Consider the following 20,344-nt stretch of genomic DNA (forward strand, 5'->3'; position numbering starts at 1 on the left):
AAGAGATCATTAAAAAATGAAAAAGGATCTACATGTACAAAAATACTTATAGCAACTCTTTTTGTGGAGCCAAAGAATTAGAAATTGAGGAAATGGTCATCAATTGAGAAATGGCTGAACAACTTGTGCAATATATAAGGAATACTATTTTGCTGTAAGAAATGACAAGCAGATGGAACAGATTTCAGAAAAACCTAGAAAGGCTGTTGTGATCGGAGGCAAAGTAAAGTGAGCAGAAACAGAAAAACATTGTACAACTGTAATAGCAATATGGTACAATGATCAGCTGAACAACTTAACGCTTTTCAGCAATACAGTGATATAAGGGCAACTCCAAAGGATTTATGACAGAAAACTACGTAAGTCTGAATGCATATCAAAGCATACTATTTTCATTTTATTTTACTTTTTGTGGTTCTTTTCTCTTGATCGGTTTCTTTTTTTGGCAGATGACTACAGTGGAAATATGTTTTATATGACTGCATATATACATATAATTGTATCAAATTACTTACCATCTTAGGAAGGGAATGGTGAAAGAGGGAAGGAGAAAATTTGGAAATGAATGTTAAAATATACTTTTACATAAGATTGTAAAAATAAAATAAAGAAAAATGTTAATCTCAGAAATGCTGAATGATGTCACTCTGATAACAGAAAATGAATTAGAATTAAGAAAGTGAGGGTGAAAAGAAGAGTGTAAAGGATGGTTTGAAGCTTAACATTTAAAAAAACAAACCAAAAAAGGAGTCAAAAACAATCATAGCAACTGGTCCTACCACTGCCTGGCAAGAAAATTAAAGAAATGGATGCAGTATGAGATTTTATATTATTGAAACTCAAAGATCATCACAGATGGCAATGAAAGAAGAGCTATGGTAAATTTGGCCAACATACAGAAATATCACTTTGTTGACAAAATTCCATGTAGTCAAAGTTCTGGGTTTTCCAAGAAATAATGTATAGCTAGCTATGAGTTGGAATATAAGGAAAGCTGAGTGCTGAACAATCAATGCTTTCAAATTGTGACACTTAAACTTGACATGAACTTGGCCAGACTTTAAGATAGTGGAGGACAGAAGGACCTGGTGTGTGCCCAGGATATTATCTATTTATGGGATATTCTCCTTCCTTCATCCCTCAATGTCTGCTGGGCTCCCAATTCTCTTCTTATTTCAACTCCTGTCCTCAGATTAGGCGCCTTAAATGTATATATTGTTGATGCCCTGTAAAATCCCTTAACTTCCAAGTTGTTGAATATATACTCCTTTTCCCATTACTTCCTCCTCCTCCTCCATTCTTAACTTGTTACACATAGTCAACTTGAACTTATTACACATATGCATCCCATTTCAAGTTCATAAACTCTGAAATTATAATCTTTAGTCATTCCATTTTCCCCATGTTTATAACTAACCTTCCTCATCCTCACTGTGACCTCCAATCTTCTAATCTCCCAATCTTAAAACTAGTTTCATTGTCCACTCTCCCCTATTCTGACATGTTCAACTCCACAATACCATCAAACCTCTTAACCAATCATGCCTTGCTAAACCCTAAACATGGATTATTTTCACTATTTCAATTGCTCCTAATGTGTTGCTGAGATAGAGGTGCAGACTATTATAAAATCCTACTGCCTACTTTACTACAAATTTATGTTATATAATCTCATCTCAGTCTTCAATGTGGCAAAGTAATTTTTATATCTTCTTAATCAATTTGCAATCTCACCGTGGATTTTCTAAACATTCTGTTTCTTCAAGCTTCCAATGCACCTCCCAGTTACGTATATTTTCACTACATTCTTGATCAAAATATTGAGGCCATTTGCTAAGATCTCCATCTTTTCCCTTCCTCATCAAACCTTATCAGTTAGTTACTTTTCCCCCACTATTTCCTCCTTTACCCATATCATATGAAAGTGATCTTACTCCACATGTATGTAAACTCCTCTAAATGCATCTTGGTTCCCATTCTTCTCTTCTCCAATAGATTGATCCTCCTTCCCTCCTTTTTTTTTCTCCTCTCATTTTTCTGCAAGATAAATCAATTTAGAAACTTATGCCTTCCCAGCATATTCCCTATCATTGTGGCCCTTTCTCCCTCAGATTAGATCAACACTGAAGAATTGAGGACAGGAGTGGAAATAAGAGAATTAGGACTCCAGCAGACACTAAGGGATAAAGGAAGGAGAATATCCTATAGATAGATCAAAACTCACAATTTCTCAGATCATTTCCTAACCCAACAACATGACTTTACAAAGCCCCCTGGTTGGATAAGTCTTCCTCATTATTCTCTCCCCACCCCAATTTTATGTGTTGTCTTCTCCCCCTTACATTGTGAACTTCTTGAGAACAGAGATTGTGGTATACCTTTCTCTGTATTTGCAGTGCCTGACACATTTGTGGTTATTCAGTCATTTCAGTTATGTCCTCCTATTTGTGAAGCCCATTTTGGTGTCTTCTTGGCAAAGATACTGGAGTGATTTGCCATTTCTTTCTCCAGCTCTTTTATTTTTTAAAAACAGGAAGAATAGAGTTAAATGATTTGCCCAAGATCACAGTAAGAGTCTGGAAGCCCATTAACTTTTTCATTTCAAAAAACATTTTGATAACTGTATTTCAATATAATTGACTGAATGGGTGAACTGTAATGGAGAGCAGGTCTTAGAATTAGTGAGGAAGACCAGAGTTCTGATTTATTTTGACAAATTTCTTTCCTGTGTCATGATCATTCATTAGTGTTTCTAGACCAAAGCTGTGGATCTTTATCTCCTATGAAGTCAAGTAACTGAATGTAGGAGTGGGAATTACGAAAAAGCTGGTAATAGTGAAATATTCTAAATACTGCAGTATCAAATATTCTGCCAGTTAATTCTTTGTAAAAATAAAAAAGCACATCCTTCTCATTGGGCACAATCTTTAGAATTTTCAAATAGGCTGTTTTTACTTAAGTTCTATTAAAAAATAATGCTTATTCAAACCTATATTTTCATTTGTGTACCTAATTCTAGCTCAAGATTTAGTTCATGAACACAAGCAAAAAACACTATGGTATTTCATCATGACATCAAATAGTGTTCGTTTGAACTCTATATTTTAATAATGACAAAAATTATACCCAATACATACAAATACTATCATGATGACAAAAAAAAATATTTATACCAAGTAAGATTATAGCAGGTATAGAGGGGAATAGAACATGACGATAGTTTGAGAAAACATCTCTGTGAAAAACAAAGTAATATTGAATACCAAAAAGTTAGGTGTAATATCACAATACAATACTAATGATGCAGCATAAACTGTCGAGTAGCATCTGCAGTTTAGAATTACAAAAGGATCAAATGATTTAAAAAATATTAGAGTTATATTTTTCTATTTCCTCTTATCTCATTTAACTTGAAGAAAAGCATATATAGTCCCATTTTCATCCCTGAAAACTATTTTGTTGTTAGGATTACTAGGTGAGAACTCAGGTTGTCTGGACAGTGACAAGGTGAGAATTCAGGTTGTCTGGACAATTACAAGGTGAGAACTCAGGTTGACTTGACAGTTCTCTGGCTCAGACCTTTGGTTTGGGCCTTTAAAGGGAGTTTACACCTTAGGAATTCTAGGAGGAGCAAGCTCATTGGTTGAAGTGGTTCTTCCCAGAAGCCCTTGTATGATCCCACGCCCATTCTCTGGGAGGATAAAAAGAGGCAACATTGAGCTTGGAGAGCAGTCTGGACTGGGGAAGGACAAGAGCTGGAGGAGATTCAGAGCCAGGATTCAGGAAGAAGAAGAGGCTGGCTGGAGGCTCCAGAAGCCTCCCATGAAACCTGCTCATAGAGGAAAAGATTATACAGAAAAGAAACCTCCTCCCAGAGAAGGATTACAACTGAGAGACGACCAGACCCTCACAATTCAAGAACATTAAAATTGGCATCCACATGTGGGGCAAGGACTTTTGCTTAATCCTGACAAGGACTTTTCTGAGCCCTTCAGAGGAGCTAGACAGGACCATAGCAATTTGGTGCCCAAACAGTGACAGACACGGTCCTGATTCCAGTGGAAAAGCCTCCCATCCAGATCTCAGTCTCTCTGACCCAGAACCGTGAGTAACGAGGAAACTTTGTTAAAGATTAAGTGAGCATGCTAATAAATAAATAAGGAACTTAACTTGTTAAGGGCTAAACCAGCAATCTCTTATAGATGAAATGGGGCAGATGTTAGCTAAATACAATCCCTTGACCTCAGCCGACTCAACCCCAGCCCCAGAGGCAGCCTCAGCTCCAGCCCCATTCAGGAGTGGTACTATAGAGAGTATAATCAAGATAATTGAGGAGCAGAGTTTACTTATAACCTGGGTACAGATTGCTAAACTCTTGGCTGCATTAAGACGCACATCCCCTTGGTTCTTAGAGGAAGAAAAGATAGATGTAGATAAATGGAAGCTAGTGGGATTTGAAATGAAAGAATTTCATGCAAAAAATGGGCCTCGTTCAATTTCTGCAGAAGTATTTTATATCTACAACATAGTTCAATTAGCCTTAAACTATCAAGCAAGTTGTAGAAGGAAAAGTTTTAAAAATGAACAAAGGAGGAAGTGTGAGGAAAAAAGGAAAGATCAAGATCTTGTCCAAGAGCAAGAGGATTTAAATGAGGAATTAGGGTATGATTCTCTTGAAGAAACTTCAACCTTGCCTAGAGAACAGATTATTGACAGGCCCACATCAACCCCACCTTCAGAGGTGGAGGAAGAAGAAGGAGGGGAAGAGGCAGAAACACAAACAGAATTGCCTGTGAAGCAGCCTAAGCCTATGGCTAGATTAGAAAAAGCATTGGTTAAAGGTAAGAGAGAAGGACAGGATATAAGTGATTTTATACATGCATATCCTGTGATTGAAGAGATTGATTCTGTAGGCCATAAAAGGAGAAGATATGCACCTTTAGATTTGAATAAAATTAAAGATTTGAAAAAAGGTTGTACCCTTTATGGGGCTACATCAGCTTATGTTAAAAGGTTACTAGATGGTTTGTCTTATGAAGTCCTAACCCCAAATGATTGGAAATCCATAGCAAGGATATGCCTGGAACCTGGAGAAAATTTATTATGGCTTGCGGAATTTCATCAATTATGTAAAATTCAAGTCAGATGCAATTTGGAAATAGGAGTTAACACACAATTCACTTTTGAGCACTTGGCTGGTGAAGGTCGGTATGGAGAGAATTCAGAACAGACTAATTATACCATGACAATATATGAACAAATTGCTAAGGCTGCAATAAAAGCTTGGGGTGTCCTCCCTGGACAGAAAGATTGGGGAGAGGCTTTCACTAAAATAGAGCAAGGTCCCAATGAACCTTTTGCAGATTTTGTGGGACATTTGCAAACTGCTGTCAAAAGAACTATTGGAGAAAATGCAGCTACAGAAATAATGACCAGACATCTGGCTAAGGAAAATGCCAATGAGATTTGCAAAAGAATTATAGGGGGATTAGACAAAGATGCTCCTCTAGAGGAGATCATAAGACGATGTTCCATAGTGGGAACAAATACTTTTTACACCCGGACAATGATGGATGTGGTCCCTCCTGGCAAGGGCCTTCTAGAGAAACTCGGCGATGTTTTCAATGTGGAAAAATTGGGCATCTAAGAGCTCAGTTTAGATATGGAGATACAGTGAGAAGACAGGGTGAGAGAAGACCTAAAACCCCCATGTCCAAAATGCAACAGAGGATTCCATTGGGCATCAGAGTGTAAACTTATTCAGGGAAACGGGATGAGAGGCCCAGGTCCAGGGCCCCAGCAAAAAAGACTTGGGGCATGATGGCAGCTGATGTTACACCCAAAGAGCCTTTAGAAGATCAGGACTCTGATTTGATCAACCAGCAGAAAAGCAATCACATGGCAGAAAGGGATTACCTGATAAATCAGCCAAAAGGCAATCAGATTGCAAAAATGGATTACACCTGGGGAGAATACAGGCCTTTTAAACCAACAGGGCTGTGTCCAGTGCAAACAACTCCAATGTAATTGTCAGATGATGAGAAGAGATTTAGAAAGTGGTAAATAGAAGAAAATTAGATAGGTTAACTGCCTGGGAGAGAGGGTTTGCTTGTATTTTAACAGACAGAAGAAAACAGACGAAGGAAATAGATGGAGAGACAGAAAAAGAGAAAAACCTCAAAACAAAGGAGAAGATCTAAGAAACATCTGACACTGAAAGAGCATGGCTAATAAAAAGACTGTTAAAGAACTTTAAAACCAGCAGCAATCATTGGAATTCCTAACACAAGATGAGACTAATGGACAATGGACTTATGGACATTTATAAATTTTCAATTTATGATTATTTGATCATGTTATTTGTTATATACTTCTAGCATGTATTATGTTACTATGTGCTTATGTAATTTATGTAATTATGTGTAATACCTCCCATATTGATGGATTTATGTTTCAAGGTCATGACTATCCTATGTTCTAAATCAAAAGAAAGGGGGAGATGTTAGGATTACTAGGTGAGAACTCAGGTTGTCTGGACAGTGACAAGGTGAGAATTCAGGTTGTCTGGACAATTACAAGGTGAGAACTCAGGTTGACTTGACAGTTCTCTGGCTCAGACCTTTGATTTGGGCCTTTAAAAGGGAGTTTACACCTTAGGAATTCTAGGAGGAGCAAGCTCATTGGTTGAAGTGGTTCTTCTCAGAAGCCTTTGTATGATCCCACGCCCATTCTCTGGGAGGTTAAAAAGAGGCAACATTGAGCTTGGAGAGTAGTCTGGACTGGGGAAGGACAAGAGCTGGAGGAGATTCAGAGCCAGGATTCAGGAAGAAGAAGAGGCTGGCTGGAGGCTCCAGAAGCCTCCCAAGAAACCTGCTCATAGAGGATAAGATTATACAGAAAAGAAACCTCCTCCCAGAGAAGGATTACAACTGAGAGACGACAAGACCCTCACAATTCAAGAACATTACATTTTGTTATCATTATTTGTGAAATATTGACCTTATTTCTTTTAAGCAATTTTGCAGCAAGCTAAGATTCCTTAACGTCAGGACCCCTGAATTTAAGTAGCAGCTATTGAACCCTGGGCAACTTACTTTCTCTCTCAGTGATTCAGGCAATCAAGACTGTAAAAATACAAAGTAAATGCTTATCTGCATTGGAAGAGGGAATTACACATTGGTCAAGAATAAATAGAATACAGTAATATTTATTACAATAATAAAGTAAATGATGGACTCAAGAACCTACTTACCTTATGCATCCATATCCTTCCTTTCCGGATAATATGTGTTAATCTATCAACACATACTCTATGAAGGGGAAGATAGAAACTGAGTTCAGTTTGTGGAAGTATTATCGACAAACCATATGTACTCCTATCCCCATTCCAGTTTCCATCAAAGATTAATGACACAATAATCACTCCTTTTTCAGACAACACAAAAAACTTCACATCTATGGCTCCACTCTCTGCATTCCGAAGGATTTCTCCATTTAGAGTATGGTTGGCAAGAAAAGTTATTTCTCCATCACTGAGAAGCAATTGTTGTTTCTTAGGAGCCCAAATGTGCCTCACTCTAGGGCCAAGAATGTTGTCCCAGTATGCAAAAGTAGCTGCTAATAAGGGTGAATCACCGCTTAAAGCAATCTCAGTCTTGGCAACAGCTGGAGATGGTGGTGGACAGAGAGTAGACATGATTGCATTCTAATTGTCACATTATCACAATATTCAGGTGACAATCTAAAAAAAAGGAAAAAATGGTTGTTAAATATCAATATCTTCAAAATTTAAAACACCATAGTAATAGCTAGTTTTGACTCAGCCTTCAAATTTTTTTTACTTAAAAGCAAAAAGATTTTTTAAGTGTGCCTTCCATTTGGATACTGATAGATTAGGATGATAAGAGTGTGATTAACAAAGCCCAAGGCTACAGAGAGATCAAACAGAATGTGCCTGAGAAAAAGCCTTTGGATTTGGGGGCAGCTATGTATGTAACCCACTAAATAGAGCACAGGGTCCAGAATTAGGAAGACCCAAATTCAAATCTGGCCTCAGACATTTATTTTGTCACAACTCTGTTTACCTCAATTTCCTTATCTGTAAAAGGAGGTGGAAAAGGGAATATGGCAAATCACTCCAGTATTTTTGCCAAGAAAACCTGAAATGTGGTCACGTCTAATTGGACACAATTTTTTTTTTTTAAAATGACTGACAAGACCCCAAACTAATCTATTTATTTAGTGCTATACCAATCAGACTCCCAAGAAACTATTTTAATGACCTAGAAAAAATAACAACAAAATTCATATGGAAGAATAAAAGGTCGAGAATTGCAAGGGAACTAATGAAAAAAAAAGTCAGAGGAAGGTGGTCTAAGTGTACCTGATTTAAAGCTATATTATAAAGCAACAGTCACCAAAACCATTTGGTATTGGCTAAGAAATAGACTAGTTGATCAGTGGCATAGGTTAGGTTCACAGGGCAAGATAGTGAATAAAAATAGCAATCTAATCTTTGACAAACCCAAAGATCCCAAATTTTGGGATAAGAATTCATTATTTGACAAAAACTGCTGGGAAAACTGGAAATTAGTATGGCAGAAACTAGGAATGGACCCACATTTAACACCACATACTAAGATTAGATCAAAATGGGTCCAAGATTTAGGCATAAAGAACGAAATCATAAATAAATTGGAGGAACATGGGATGGTTTACCTCTCAGACTTGTGGAGGAGGATGGAGTTTGTGTCCAAGGGAGAACTAGAGACCATTATTGATCACAAAATAGTACATTTTGATTACACCAAATTAAAAAGTTTCTGCACAAACAAAACTAATGCAAACAAGATTAGAAGGGAAGTAACAAATTGGGAAAACAGTTTTACAGTTAAAGGTTCTGATAAAGGCCTCATCTCCAAAATATACAGAGAATTGACTTTAATTTATAAGAAATCAAGCCATTCTCCAATTGATAAATGGTCAAAGGATATGAACAGACAATTTTCAGATGATGAAATTAAAACTATTTCCACTCATATGAAAGAGTGTTCCAAATCACTATTGATCAGAGAAATGCAAATTAAGACAACTCTGAGGTATCATTACACACCTGTCAGATTGGCTAAGATGACAGGAACAAATAACGATGAATGTTGGAGGGGCTGTGGGAAAACTGGGACACTGATGCATTGTTGGTGGAGTTGTGAAAGAATCCAACCATTCTGGAGAGCAATCTGGAATTATGCCCAAAAAGTTATCAAAATGTGCATACCCTTTGACCCAGCCATACTATTACTGGGCTTATACCCCAAGGAACTACTAAAAAAGGGAAAGGGACCTGTATGTGCCAAAATGTTTGTGGCAGCCCTTTTCATAGTGGCTAGAAGCTGGAAGATGAATGGATGTCCATCAATTGGAGAATGGTTGGGTAAACTATGGTATATGAATGTTATGGAATATTATTGTTCTATAAGAAATGACCAACAGGAGAAATACAGAGAAGCTTGGAGAGACTTACATCAACTGATGCTGAGTGAAACGAGCAGAACCAGAAGATCATTATACACTTCAACAATGATACTGTACGAGGATGTATGCTGATGGAAGTGGATTTCTTCAACATAGAGAAGAGCTAATCCAATTCCAATTGATTAATGATGGACAGAACCAGCTACATCCAGAAAAGGAACACTGGGAAATGAATGTAAACTGTTATTTTTACCTTCTGAATCCAATTCTTCCTGTGCAACAAAAAATTCGGTTCTACACACATATATTGTATCTAGAATATACTGTAATATATTTAACATATATAAGACTGCTTGCCATCTGGGGGAGGGGGTTGGGGGAGGAAGGGAAAAAATCTGAATAGAAGTGAGTGCAAGGGATAATGTTGTAAAAAATTACCCATGCATATGTACTGTCAAAAAAATGTTATAATTATAAAATAAAATTAAAATTAAAAAAACAAAAACAAAAACAAAAACAAAACAAAAAAAATAATAAAATGACTGACAAGAAAAATCTTTGGAGATACCAGTTTTGGTGAAATTGGTCAAAAGTCAGACCAATGGAAAAAAAAGTAAGAGGAAAGTGGAGGCTCCTTTTTTAGACAGCTTTTTAAAGGGGTTTATCCATAAAAGGCAGAAGAGATATTTGATAAAAGTTTAGTAGGGACAGTGGGGGTGTAAAGATCACAAATGAAGAGTTTGGGGATTTTTTGGAGGATGGAGTAAACATGAGCATGTTTGCAAGAAATGAACTGGGAGAGATTGAAAATAAGTAAAAGAATGGCATTCTCTCAGGATAGAACAGGTCCCAACAAAGCCTTTGTTAGTTCCTGCATGGATAGCTAACAGCAGGGGGCAGAAAAACAGGCTGTGTTGACCACATGGCCAGGTGCAAGAGACTTCGGTTGTGATAAACAGCATAGGTTGCCCTCCCAGCCACATCAGGGAAACAGATTGCAGGAAACTTGGATCCATTTCTAAAAATTTGTTTTGACAAGTTCTGACCAATTGTTGAAAAGTAAATATCCTCCCTTGGGAGGAGATAGCCCTTACCTTACTCTATACATAAATACCTCCCTCTGATCAACCAGTCCCTTGATGCTATTTGGTTCTATTCTACTTTTGTGACAATAAAACTTCCTTTGAAAAACTAGTCCAGGTCTCTTCAAAATTATTACTTATTGAATCTGCTCTGTTCTCCCATTGCAAGGGAAAATAAGATGGAACAAGACTGCTTGAGCTCTTAGCAGTGTTAGTCTTAGTAAAGAGTAAGACAATTGTATCATATGAAACAGTGGTGAAGGAGAGAAAGTTGTAGAAAATATTTGAGTGATGGGTATAAGAAAAAAGGGAGGAGGAAGCTCATTACAAATACCCTCAATTTTCTTCTATAAAATGAGGAAAGGTTCTCAGCTGATAAGGTGAGGGAAAGAGGAATCATGGGAAATTTAGTGAAGAATGAAAAGATTTAGAAGAGTTACTGTGGAAAATGGGATAGTGAGTAATTAAGTTAGGATTGCTTGAGGGCCTAGTTGAAGCTGTGTAACAATGTTGTAGTAGATCCAATAAAAGCAGTTACATTATATGTGTAAGAAAGCTGAGGGTGGTGGGAATGATCTAAGGCTGAAGCCTAGCAGAGCACAACCACCAAAATGATAAAGGATCTGTAAAAACAGGAAAACAGTACAATATAGAAGTGAATAGACATCTCAAGGGGTTAAGATGGGTTTAAATGTGGCTAGCATGGGACAATAGATGGTCAGTGAGAGTACTGAGAAGCCAAGAGACTGGAAATCATGGTTATACAAAGAAAGCAGGGGGAGAAAGGGAAAGCCAATAGATCAGCCTTTTAAAAAAATTACCTAGCATAAGACCTTATATTTTCTCTATTCTCTGATTATAAAGATATGGTTTGCTCTATAAAATCAGTTATTAAAACATGCCTATTCCCTTTACACAGACTGGTAAGAAACAGATATTTAAAAAATATATAATTCAGATATAATTCAGCATGCTAATTCCATACCACCTCATTTTTCTGACTACCCCTCCCCCACCTTATATTCCAAGTATTTTTTTTTTAAACGCCTTAATACTTTTTTTTGGAGGGGGGGGGATTATAGTGTTGAGCTCTCTTTTCCTACTCTTCATAAATAGAAATCCCTCACTTGTAACAAGCAAAAAAAAATAAAATAAAATAAAAAAGGATCACATAGCCAAGCAAATCAAATCCATTCATTAATAAGCCATATTCAAAAAACAAAACAATTCCTTCTGAACCTTTAACCTATCATCTCCATAAAAAGGGAGGAACCATACTTCACTGGTCCTGAGTTTTTACATTTCTTTATTTCTTTACATTTTTCACTTATCAGAAGTTCTCAGGATTTTTATAATGTAAGTCTATGTATAAATTATTCTGGTTCTGCTCATTTTACATTAGTTCTTCTCTGATTTTTCTAAATCTGTCCTTTTTGCAATTTCTTGTGGTACATTAATATTCTAAAACATTAAGATAATTGTTCAGTTAATTCTCAATTGATGGGCAATTCTCTTAAGTTTCAGGGGTTTTTACTACCACAAAAAGTACTGTCGTGTATATTTTTGAAATATAGGTCTTGTTTCTTCTGTGTGATCTCTTTGAGATATATTCTTACAATGAGTACCACTGGGTCAAGAGATATGCACAGGTTAGTAACTTTTGGGGGCACAGTTCCCAAATTGTTTTTCAAAATGGCTAGACCAATTTACTTCTGCCAACTGGCTTATATCCAGAACAGGAATTGTCATTTTCTCTTATCATCTTTGCAAATCTAACGGGTGTGATATGGAATTTGTTTATGTCCTTTGACCATTTATCTATTATCTATTACTCTTCTGACTTCATTAAGAATAATATCTTTGACATGAACACAGAATAATTATAAAAGAATAGATGCCTATTCCTTTTCTGATCACTGGTTTTCCCCCCTAAAAATTTATCATGGTGGGGAAAAGATCTCTATTTTAAAGGATTTTTAAACTATAAAGTCAAGTCCACTCATTAATCTAGATTTCTTCTTAAATGTACTAAGTTCCTAATATAAGGATATCAGTCCTAAGATAGTTGAGAAATTCTAGTAGTTCCATTATCATCAATTAGAACAAAAGAATAGACTCCAGACCATTTTCTACATTGTTTTACATTGTATTATGAGATATTCTGCTTCTAATTTTCTTCCAATTTTTCAATTTAGGCTGTATTTTACACCAATTTTGCACTTAGCTGCAAAAGCAAGACTGCTTTCTGCTTAGTTAAAGTGTGTTTTAGAATCTGTATCTCTTTACTGCAAATTCTGTTTCATTCAACTTTCCTATGAAAGTGGTGATAAGTAACACCTTTAGTTTTACCAATTTATATTAGATCTGTTTCTTTAAGATGTGTTGCTCTTTTTCCTATGGTTTTACTTATTTAGAAAGTACATACAGCATATAACTGCTCAAGTGTGCAAACATAGTAACAATTTTCATTTCTTTAAAGCCCAGTGAAATTTTTAACTAATGTACATGACTTCATTTTATTTCAAGCTAGTAATGTGATATGTATATTCCTTAGGAAATGGTTTTCTAAGTCTAATTATGTTACTTTGCCAGTTTTATATATTTTTGTGTGAAGCATATTCCACAGCTACCCAATCTGGGCATTTCATTGTCTGTCCTGCTACAACCTAAGCACCCTCTTCCCCCTTTTCTAAAACTTGTGGCAACAGCTACCAAATCACCAGCACTATTTCTGGAAAAGGCTCTCAAGTAGCACTGAGATGTGCTTAAATATCCCAGGGACTTCCCAGATCCAAACTTCCTTCTTTGTGCAGTTTCACCCACATTAAATTGTAAGCTTCCTCAGGCCAGAAATTGTCAATTCTTAATCTGTACCAGGGCTTAATATCCAGTTTAGCAACAACCACTGTTTAAAAAATGAGATTTTCATTCATTTCATTTCATTTAAGAGCTCTGATATGCACATGAAATCAAGTAGCTCCTAAATACATGCTCTTGAGTCAGGTTTGAGTAAAGTTATCCTCAAAGTACCTACTTAATATTCCACAAGGATTTCAGCCATATTGTTTAGAATTCTTTGCAGTTTGCACCACTTCCACATTTCTACCATCGGCTTCTAAATATAACATATCCCCAGCTGTTGAATCTTCAGCCAACTTTTCATTTTTTAAAGGCTTATTTTGCATGTAGTTTTGAAAAATGGAAAATGTCTTAAAAATTCTACCAACTCTTGACACTACATTTATTAGAATGCAAAAGTCTGATACTCAGTTCTGAAAAGGGGACATCTTTTTTAAGTAACAGCTTTTTGTTTTCAAAATATATGCAAAGATAATTTTCAACATTCATCCTTACAAAACCTTGTGTTCTAAATTTTTCTCCTTTCCTTTCCCCCATCCCCTCCGTTAGACAGCAAGTAATCAAATTAAACATGTGCAATTCTTCTACATATATTTCCATGTTTACCATGCTGCACAAGAAAAAGATCAAAAACAGAAATGAAAAAAAAAAAAACAAAAACAAAAACATGAGAAGTGAAAATACTATGTTGGCATCCATATTCAGTCTCCATAGTCCTCTCCAGCACAAGTCTAATGGAATTGGCCTGAATCACCTTATCCTTGAAACATATCATTAGGGACATGTTTTCAAAAGCAAGAGAAGGAATTTTTTTTCAATAAAATATGCTAAGTTTGGCTTTGCTTGCAAAGGTTTTCCTCTATGTGTTTAATAAAGCCAGAAGCAGTACAATTTTTGATGCTCCCATACACACTATTTTCTTTGGATAAATTAACTTATAAAGTTAAAGTACTTTTCACACAAAAGTACAAAAAGAGGACAAAAATTAATCAGATGTGATCATCACAATGAGCCCTTAAACACAAGGATTTTTATCCGTTTTTTAATGTCCTGGACCCCTCCTTCAAGGTCTAGTAAAATTAGTCTCCTCCAAATAATGATTCAAAAATAGGTAAGAGTTGGAGTCAGGGACATGAATCAAATCAGGTCTTAGACACAAGTAGTGTGTGACCCTGGACAAAACACTTAATCTGTTTGCCACAGTTTCCTCATCAGCAAAAGGAGGACAAATTTAGAAACCATTCCACCTCATTTTCTTTTAACTTCCTCTTTACCTTTAATGTGTCAGGAGGAGGAGCCCTAAAGCGTCGGGGATCTCAAACACAAAATTTCACCTTAGGCCGGGATTCGACTCTGCCGTCAGTCCTGCTCGTCCCACGCAGATCTTAGTTTTTGTCCGCCACTCCAGACAATCGGGTGGTCTAGATGGAGTTAACAATTGCCCCGGAGGGGACAGATGCAGAATAGGAAACAGATTACCAGCACACTAGCTCTCAGAAGCATTTCTGCAGCAAGTGCATTATCTTTCAACCCTACAGGGCAAAGGGGGTGGCACAGAGCAGGCACGTCCCATTCCCATATCAGAGGAAAGCGCCGAGTCAAAGAGCAGCTACTCTAGGAGTCCCCATCCCAGAATCCCCTGGGCGGGGGCGGCGACTACAAAGGAACGAAACTGATCCCAACCGATCCAGCCAAGCATAGCTCCCCACCTCGCCTGAGGTGGGAGAGTAGCGGATTCTCCCAGAACTGGTCACTTGGTTTCTCATAGATAAAGTCGGACTAAAAGAGATTGAATTCTGGAGGGAGCGAAGTCTCACACCACATAATGTTTCTTCCAATCAAGTCGCAGGCCGCCCCTCCACTTTCCTCACTCACCCACAGCTACAGCAGCTATCTCCAGCAAACCGTAGGACCGCCCCTTCCCTGCATGGAACCCGCCCTGGACCCACCCCCTCCTTTCTTTTACCAACCTTTCTCTACTCGTCCAGCTTAGTGCTGCACCGATTGGCCAAAAACTGAAAGTTATCAGCCCACTGCCCGCTCCTGGCCCCCATTTTCTACTTCTCTTTGTGACTCAGTCAATAAGCTTTATCAACAAACGTTTATTCTCTAGTGAATACCTTAACGAGCTCGGAGGATTTCCGGCCTGGCACTAGTCCAGAGTAAGTGAGGTGTTGCTCAGTCGCCTCCTAATCCCTTGCCGGCCGAGAGAAGAGAAAGGGTTGGAGGAGAAGGAGAACTTAATACGCCATCGTGACTATGGGCGGAATTTGTAGTCTACTCTCTTCCTATTTTGATGGGGTGGGGCGGAACTTCTGGCAACACTGGGAGGGAGAGAAGGAGGGAGTATCCCAAAATCCAATTACTGAAATCGGAGCTGACTAGGGAGAAGGAAGGGAGGAGATTGACGCGTTACATCACACATCGTCTGTCCTGTGCGAGATGGCGTAAGCTGTGGCGTAGCTCTAGAAGCTTGTGGCATAGCCTATGAGAGCTTTCTATGTTTTGCTCCTGTATAAGCCCGATAAATCAAATAGAGAAAATTAAGGGACGTGACTGTCTTTTTCTCAGGTAGAGCTAAGGTAGTGAATGATAATAATGATAGTGAATGCTAAGTGGTTTAAAAAACAAGACGCTTTGATTTGAATTACTTGAATTAGATCGCTGAGGTTCTTTAAAACTTCAAGATGCAGAAATTCCTCACTTCAAGGGTACCTTTTGATCTTCTTGCAAGTATGGCTACACAGTTAACAGTTTTTGGGTTTTTTGTCCAGACTAAAATGCTGTTTATATGACGATGTCATATATACTTTGTCACCTTCATTTCCTTGAGCCTCACTTTCCTCATTTGTAAAACGGGGTTGGTAATATTACCTAACTCAAAGGGTTTGTGATGAGGAAGGAATGAAATTCATTGCACTTAGTTTTCTTCAAAGTACAATTCAAAGGCCACTTCTTTCAGCAGACCTTTCTAAATTCCTTTCAGCTGCTACTGCCATCCCCCAGCCTTTCCTCCAAACTAACTTGCATTCCATGTATTTTTACTGTGCATATTACGGTCCCCCACAGCCTAACATATGAGCTCTTTGTAAGTGGAAACTGCTTCATTTTTGTCTCTTTTTAGCAAAGTGCTCAGTCCACAATAGGTGCTTCATAAATGCTTCTTGGCCATAAAAAGGAAAAAAATAAATAAATAAATAAATAAATAGAATTTTACAGTGTAAGGGTGTAATATTCTTCTCTAAAGTGTAATGTTCTCTTTTCTCTTTTTTTTCTTTTCAGTTCAATAATTCAGTTCAGATTCAATAATCACCTCAAATGCAGCCAGGAGTTAAGTTCCAAATCCTTTATTGTTTCCTTCAAAGTCTTTTTTCCTGGGGCCTGGTTAGCTTTCTTAGAGGCCTTTCTCTCTCCTTGGTTCTGAGAGCTCCTGCCACTGTCAGCTTCTGCCTGTAGCTTCCTCTGAACTAGCTTCTAGTGGGTTTTTCCTTCCTGGCCCTGAGACCTCCTCCTTATATACCCCATACTGAGTATACACCAATCATTATATCACTAGGAAACCATTATTTGTTGTAGGATTAAATCAATGCTAAACTAAATTTAACCTTTAACTTCTCAATACCACTTAGCACCTTGTAAGAGTCCTAACAGAAGGTAAAAAGGAGGGAGTGAACCTTATTGTCAACAGAATTGGCTCAAAAAAGAAATAACATATTGGGGGACACATTGGGGTGTTAGGATTACTAGGTGCTAACTTGGTTGTCTAATTTAGTATGGTAATTAACAATTCTCTAGCTCAGAGTTCACACCTTTAGTTCAAACCTTTAAAGGAGTTTATACCTTTAAAAGGAGCTTGCTCATTGGTCTGTAAGAAGTTCCCACAAGCCCATGGGAATACCCACAAGCCATTCTCTGGGAGGAGAACAAGGAGCCAACATCGAGTCTAGAAGCAGTCTGGAAGAAGGCAGTCTGAAATGAGTCAAGGACAAGACTTCTCAGGAGAACTTCAGGGAAGGTGGAAGACATTCAGAACCAGGATTCAGGAAGAAGGGGAGTTGAAATTCTACCTTCATGCTTCAGAGGGAACTAAAGAGATTCTGACAGGAAAAGATTCAAGACTTTGAAAGACACAATACAGAACTAAAGCCAAGGCTGCCTCCCAAGAAGCTCCCCAAGAGATCTCCCAGAGAACGATTGCAAATCTAGAGACAACAGAGAACTTCACATTGGGGGAATGAGTGGTCAGAAGCAAAACACTTGAAGAGGGATAAGGTGAAAGGAAAAAAGAGAACAGAATAAATGGGAGAAATGTAGTTATCTATAGTAATTATGAAAAGAATTTTGAAGCAAGTTTCTCTGATGAAGGCCTCATTTTTTCATATGTATAGGGAACTGAATCAAATTTGTGAAAACAAACAAAAAAAGAAGCTATATCTCAAATAATAAATGATCACATGTGCCCCATACCCAAAGAACTATAAAATCATGCATATTCTTTGACCTAACAATGCCACTACTAGTCATACATCTCAAAAGAGATTAAAATAAAATTTAAAAAAAGAACCTATATGTAAAAAAAAAAAAAAATGTTTATAGCAGCTCCTTTCTCAGGGCAAAGAATTAGAAATTAAGGGGATGCTGATCAATTGGGGAATGGCTAAATTTGATTATGATGGAATATTATTGTTTTATAAGAAATAATGAGCAGGATATTCTCAGAAAACAAAATGCAAGCAAACAACAATTTAAAAAATACTATGTTGTGATCCATACTCAAACCCCAGTCTTCTTTCTGGGTGCAGATGGCTTTCTTTATCACAAGACAATTGGAAATGGCCTGAAACATTTTGCAGTTGAAAAGAGCCATATCCATCAGAATTGATCATTTAATTTTTCTGTTGCTGTGTACAATATTTTCTTAGTTCTACTCATTTCACTAAGCATCAGTTCATGCAACTCTCTCCAGGTCTCTCTGAAATCACTTCACTGAAAGTTTCTTACAGAGCAAAATATTCCATAACATTCATATACCATAACTTATTCAGCCATTCTTCACTCAGTTTCCACTTTCTTGCCAGTACAAAAAGGGCTGCCACAAACATTTTTGCACGTTTGAATCTCTTTTGCTCCATTATTATCCCTTTGGGATACAAACTCAGTAGAAATACTGTTGGATCAAAGGGTATGCACAGTTTGATAGCCCTTTGGGCAAATTGCTCTCCAGAATAGTTGAATCAGTTCACAACTCCACCAACAATATATTAATGTCCCAGTTTTCCCACATCTTTTCTAACATTCATCATTATCTTTTCCTGTCATCTTAGTCATCTGAAATGGTTTTAATTTCTTCATCTGAAAATTATTCATATGCTTTGACTATTTATCAAGTGGAGAATGCCTTGAATTTTCATAAATTTGAATCATTTCTCTATGTATTTTAGAAATGAGGCCTTTATCAGAAGCTTTGGATGTAAAAATGTTTCCCCAGGTTATTGCTTCCCTTGTTATTGTCTATATTGGTTTTGTTTGTACAAAAACTTTTAAACTTAATGTAATCAAAATTATCCATTTTTCATTCCATAATGTACTCTAGTTCTTTTTTGACCACAAATTCTTTCCTTCTCCACAGATCTGAGAGGTTGACTATCAATGGCTCTTTTAATTTGCTCATAGTATCAACTCTCATTTCTGCCATTCTAATTTCCAATTTTCCCAACTATTTTTGTCAAATAGTGAATTTTTATCCCAGAAGCTGGGGTCTTTGGGTTTATCAAACACTAAATATTGATTATAGTGTCTTAAGAACCTAACATATTTCACTGATCAAGTACTCTGTTTCTTAGCCAGTACCAAATGGTTTAGATGACTGCTGCTTTATAATACAGTTTTAGATCTGATATAGCTAAACCACTTTAATTTGCCTTTTTTCATTAATTCCTTTGAAATTTTTGCTATTTTGTTCTTTCAAATTAACTTTGTTATTTTTTCTAGATCTGTGAAATAATTTCTTGGGAATTTGATTGATATGGCACTAACTAAATAAGTAGATTAATTTAGGTAATATTGTGATCTTTATTATATTCACTCAATCTATCCATGAGCACTTGATATCCTTTTACTTGACTAGATCTGACTTTATTAGTGTGGAAAGTGTTTTATAGTTTTGCTCATATAGTTCCTGACTTGCCCATTTTATACAGATTCCCAAATATTCTATATTTTGGACAGCTATTTTAAATGGAATTTCTCTTTGTATCTCTTGCTGGATTTTGTTAGTGATGTATATATATATATACATTTTATTTTTTATTTATTTTATATCCTACAACTTTGCTAAAGTTGTGGATTATTTCTGATAGTTTTTTAATTGATTCTCTAGGGTTCTCTAAATATACCCTTATATCATCTGCAAAGAGTGATAATTTGGTTTCCTCATTATCTACTCTAATTCCTTTAATCTCTTTTTCTTCTCTTATTGCCAAAGCTAGCCTTTCTAATACAATACTGAATGATAATGGTAATAGTGGACAACCTTGTTTGACTCCTGATCTTATTGGGAATGATTCCAGTTTATCCCCATTACATATGATGCTTACTGATGGTTTTAAATAGATGCTATTGATCATTTTAAGGAAAAATCCATTTATTTCTATACTCTATTTTTGTCATAGAAATGGGTGTTGGAATTTATCAAATGCTTTTTCTGCATCTAGTGAGAAAATCATATAATTTTTGTTAGTTTAGTTATTGATATAGTTGATTATACTGATAGTTTTCCTAACCAGCCCTCCATTCCTAATAAAAATCCTACTTGGTCATAATATATTATCCTGGGGAAGACTTTCTGTATCTCATTGCTAATATTTTAAGATTTTAGCATCAATATTCTTTAGGGAAATTGGTCTACAACTTTTTCTTAGGGAGTTGATTAA

At 36.7% G+C, this 20,344-nt stretch overlaps 1 protein-coding gene across 7 annotated transcripts in view; it reads right to left on the reverse strand.

Annotated features, from left to right (window-relative positions):
* The window catches only part of C9orf72 (C9orf72-SMCR8 complex subunit), a 36,079-nt gene extending 19,174 nt beyond the window's left edge, over nt 1–16,905 (reverse strand). The window contains exons 1-3 of one of the 7 annotated variants that reach the window (XM_074280795.1): nt 15,533–15,698; nt 14,687–14,833; nt 7,253–7,741 (exon numbers count right to left, since the gene is read on the reverse strand). In XM_074280795.1, coding sequence (XP_074136896.1) covers nt 7,253–7,696 — 444 coding nt within the window. In that variant the 5' untranslated portion in view covers nt 7,697–7,741; nt 14,687–14,833; nt 15,533–15,698. Of the gene's footprint in view, nt 1–7,252; nt 7,742–9,520; nt 9,659–14,686; nt 14,834–15,382; nt 15,506–15,532; nt 15,699–16,725 lie in introns of those variants that run through there. The other 6 variants (XM_074280799.1, XM_074280796.1, XM_074280798.1 and 3 more) reach the window with 6 other exon arrangements.
* Nucleotides 16,906–20,344: the final 3,439 nt, after the last annotated feature.

The sequence above is a fragment of the Sminthopsis crassicaudata genome, chromosome 1 (genome assembly GCF_048593235.1).
Source record: "Sminthopsis crassicaudata isolate SCR6 chromosome 1, ASM4859323v1, whole genome shotgun sequence".
In the NCBI taxonomy this organism is placed as follows: domain Eukaryota; kingdom Metazoa; phylum Chordata; class Mammalia; order Dasyuromorphia; family Dasyuridae; genus Sminthopsis; species Sminthopsis crassicaudata.